The sequence below is a fragment of the Propithecus coquereli genome, unplaced genomic scaffold, assembly GCF_000956105.1.
Source record: "Propithecus coquereli isolate 6110/MARCELLA unplaced genomic scaffold, Pcoq_1.0 Scaffold16, whole genome shotgun sequence".
NCBI lineage: Eukaryota > Metazoa > Chordata > Mammalia > Primates > Indriidae > Propithecus > Propithecus coquereli.
In genome coordinates, this window is record NW_012140524.1 from 5,429,433 (window position 1) to 5,430,619 (window position 1,187).

Sequence of the window (1,187 nt, forward strand, 5' to 3'; positions counted from 1 at the left end):
TGTTTATTCTGTACTTAAGTTTATTTAAAAGTCCTCTGCTCTCAACAGTTATTACTACAAAACACGCACACACTAATGCTTATAAACCTAGAAACAAAAGCAACAGTATTGTATACTTAGAGAATTTCAAACAATAACATTTTAAAGGTATTTTTTAAGTTGCACAAACTAAAAATGCAACATTATCTAAAGATAGTAAAGGACTATTCCCAATATATTTCAAATCAAATTTTCCCCATATGGCAATAATCAAAAACCATGGTTCCCAAGCTTTTCCTGCTTTCACATGTTGCCATCTCTGCGTGTGTGTCAGCCTCCTCCTTCCCACCACTAAGAATCATTATATAAGACCTAATCAATATTGACACCTCCAAAAGCTTAGAAACTAGCATAGGCAGGGAGAGAGCAATCTGCCCACTCGCTTTTGTCTAAAGGCAGGTCTTTTATATTTTGAAATAATTTAAAAACAACTAAATATAATTCTAGAAATACAGTAGTCATTTAGTAAAAACATACCAATAACTTTTATCTTGAATGAAAATGACCTACTTTATAAATTCATATGTGATAAAATTGAATGCTGCTTTTACAAACTGGCTCTGAAATTCTGCTTATTTACAAAAAGTACCTTGAAAATTTTCCACATAGATCATTTAATAATTTAAATTTTGAGCTATAAGATTTTATATACATTGACTGTAAAACTTGTTTTATCATTAGCAAATCATACTTCTATCTTCTTTTAACATCTTCCCTGAGTTTTGTATACATGGATATATTAAAATCAAGATTAAAAGTAACATCATCTTCACTTAGTTAAGCAAGCCTCTCCTTGTACATAAAGATCACAGCAACAGTAGTCAAGTGTGAGGATATTAAAAATAAGAAGTATACAACATCTCTGACCTACTAAGTTGACGTATGAAAGGGCTACTCCCGCCTTCAATGTAATTTCTTTACAAAGGACTGCCAGGGATTGGAGAACAATAAGGAACCACAAGTGGCTAGTCTGCTGAACTTTTCTTTCTTTACCTATCTGTTTTGATGGTAAGCACATCTGTGGTCTTGCAGTATCGCTCTCCTATAAGTTTAATAAGTTTCTTCTTTGCATGGTCATCTAAATTCAAACTGGAAAGTTTAACCTTAAAAACACAAAAGAAAAATTATTTGACAAAAATTATGTCATA

General features: G+C 31.6%; 1 protein-coding gene across 1 annotated transcript in view; it reads right to left on the bottom strand.

Moving 5' to 3' along the window:
• The window catches only part of MRPS35 (mitochondrial ribosomal protein S35), a 55,762-nt gene that overhangs the window by 32,487 nt on the left and 22,088 nt on the right, over positions 1-1,187 (bottom strand). The window contains exon 4 of the mRNA XM_012640959.1: positions 1,032-1,142. Coding sequence (XP_012496413.1) covers positions 1,032-1,142 — 111 coding nt within the window. The remainder of the gene's footprint in view (positions 1-1,031; positions 1,143-1,187) is intronic.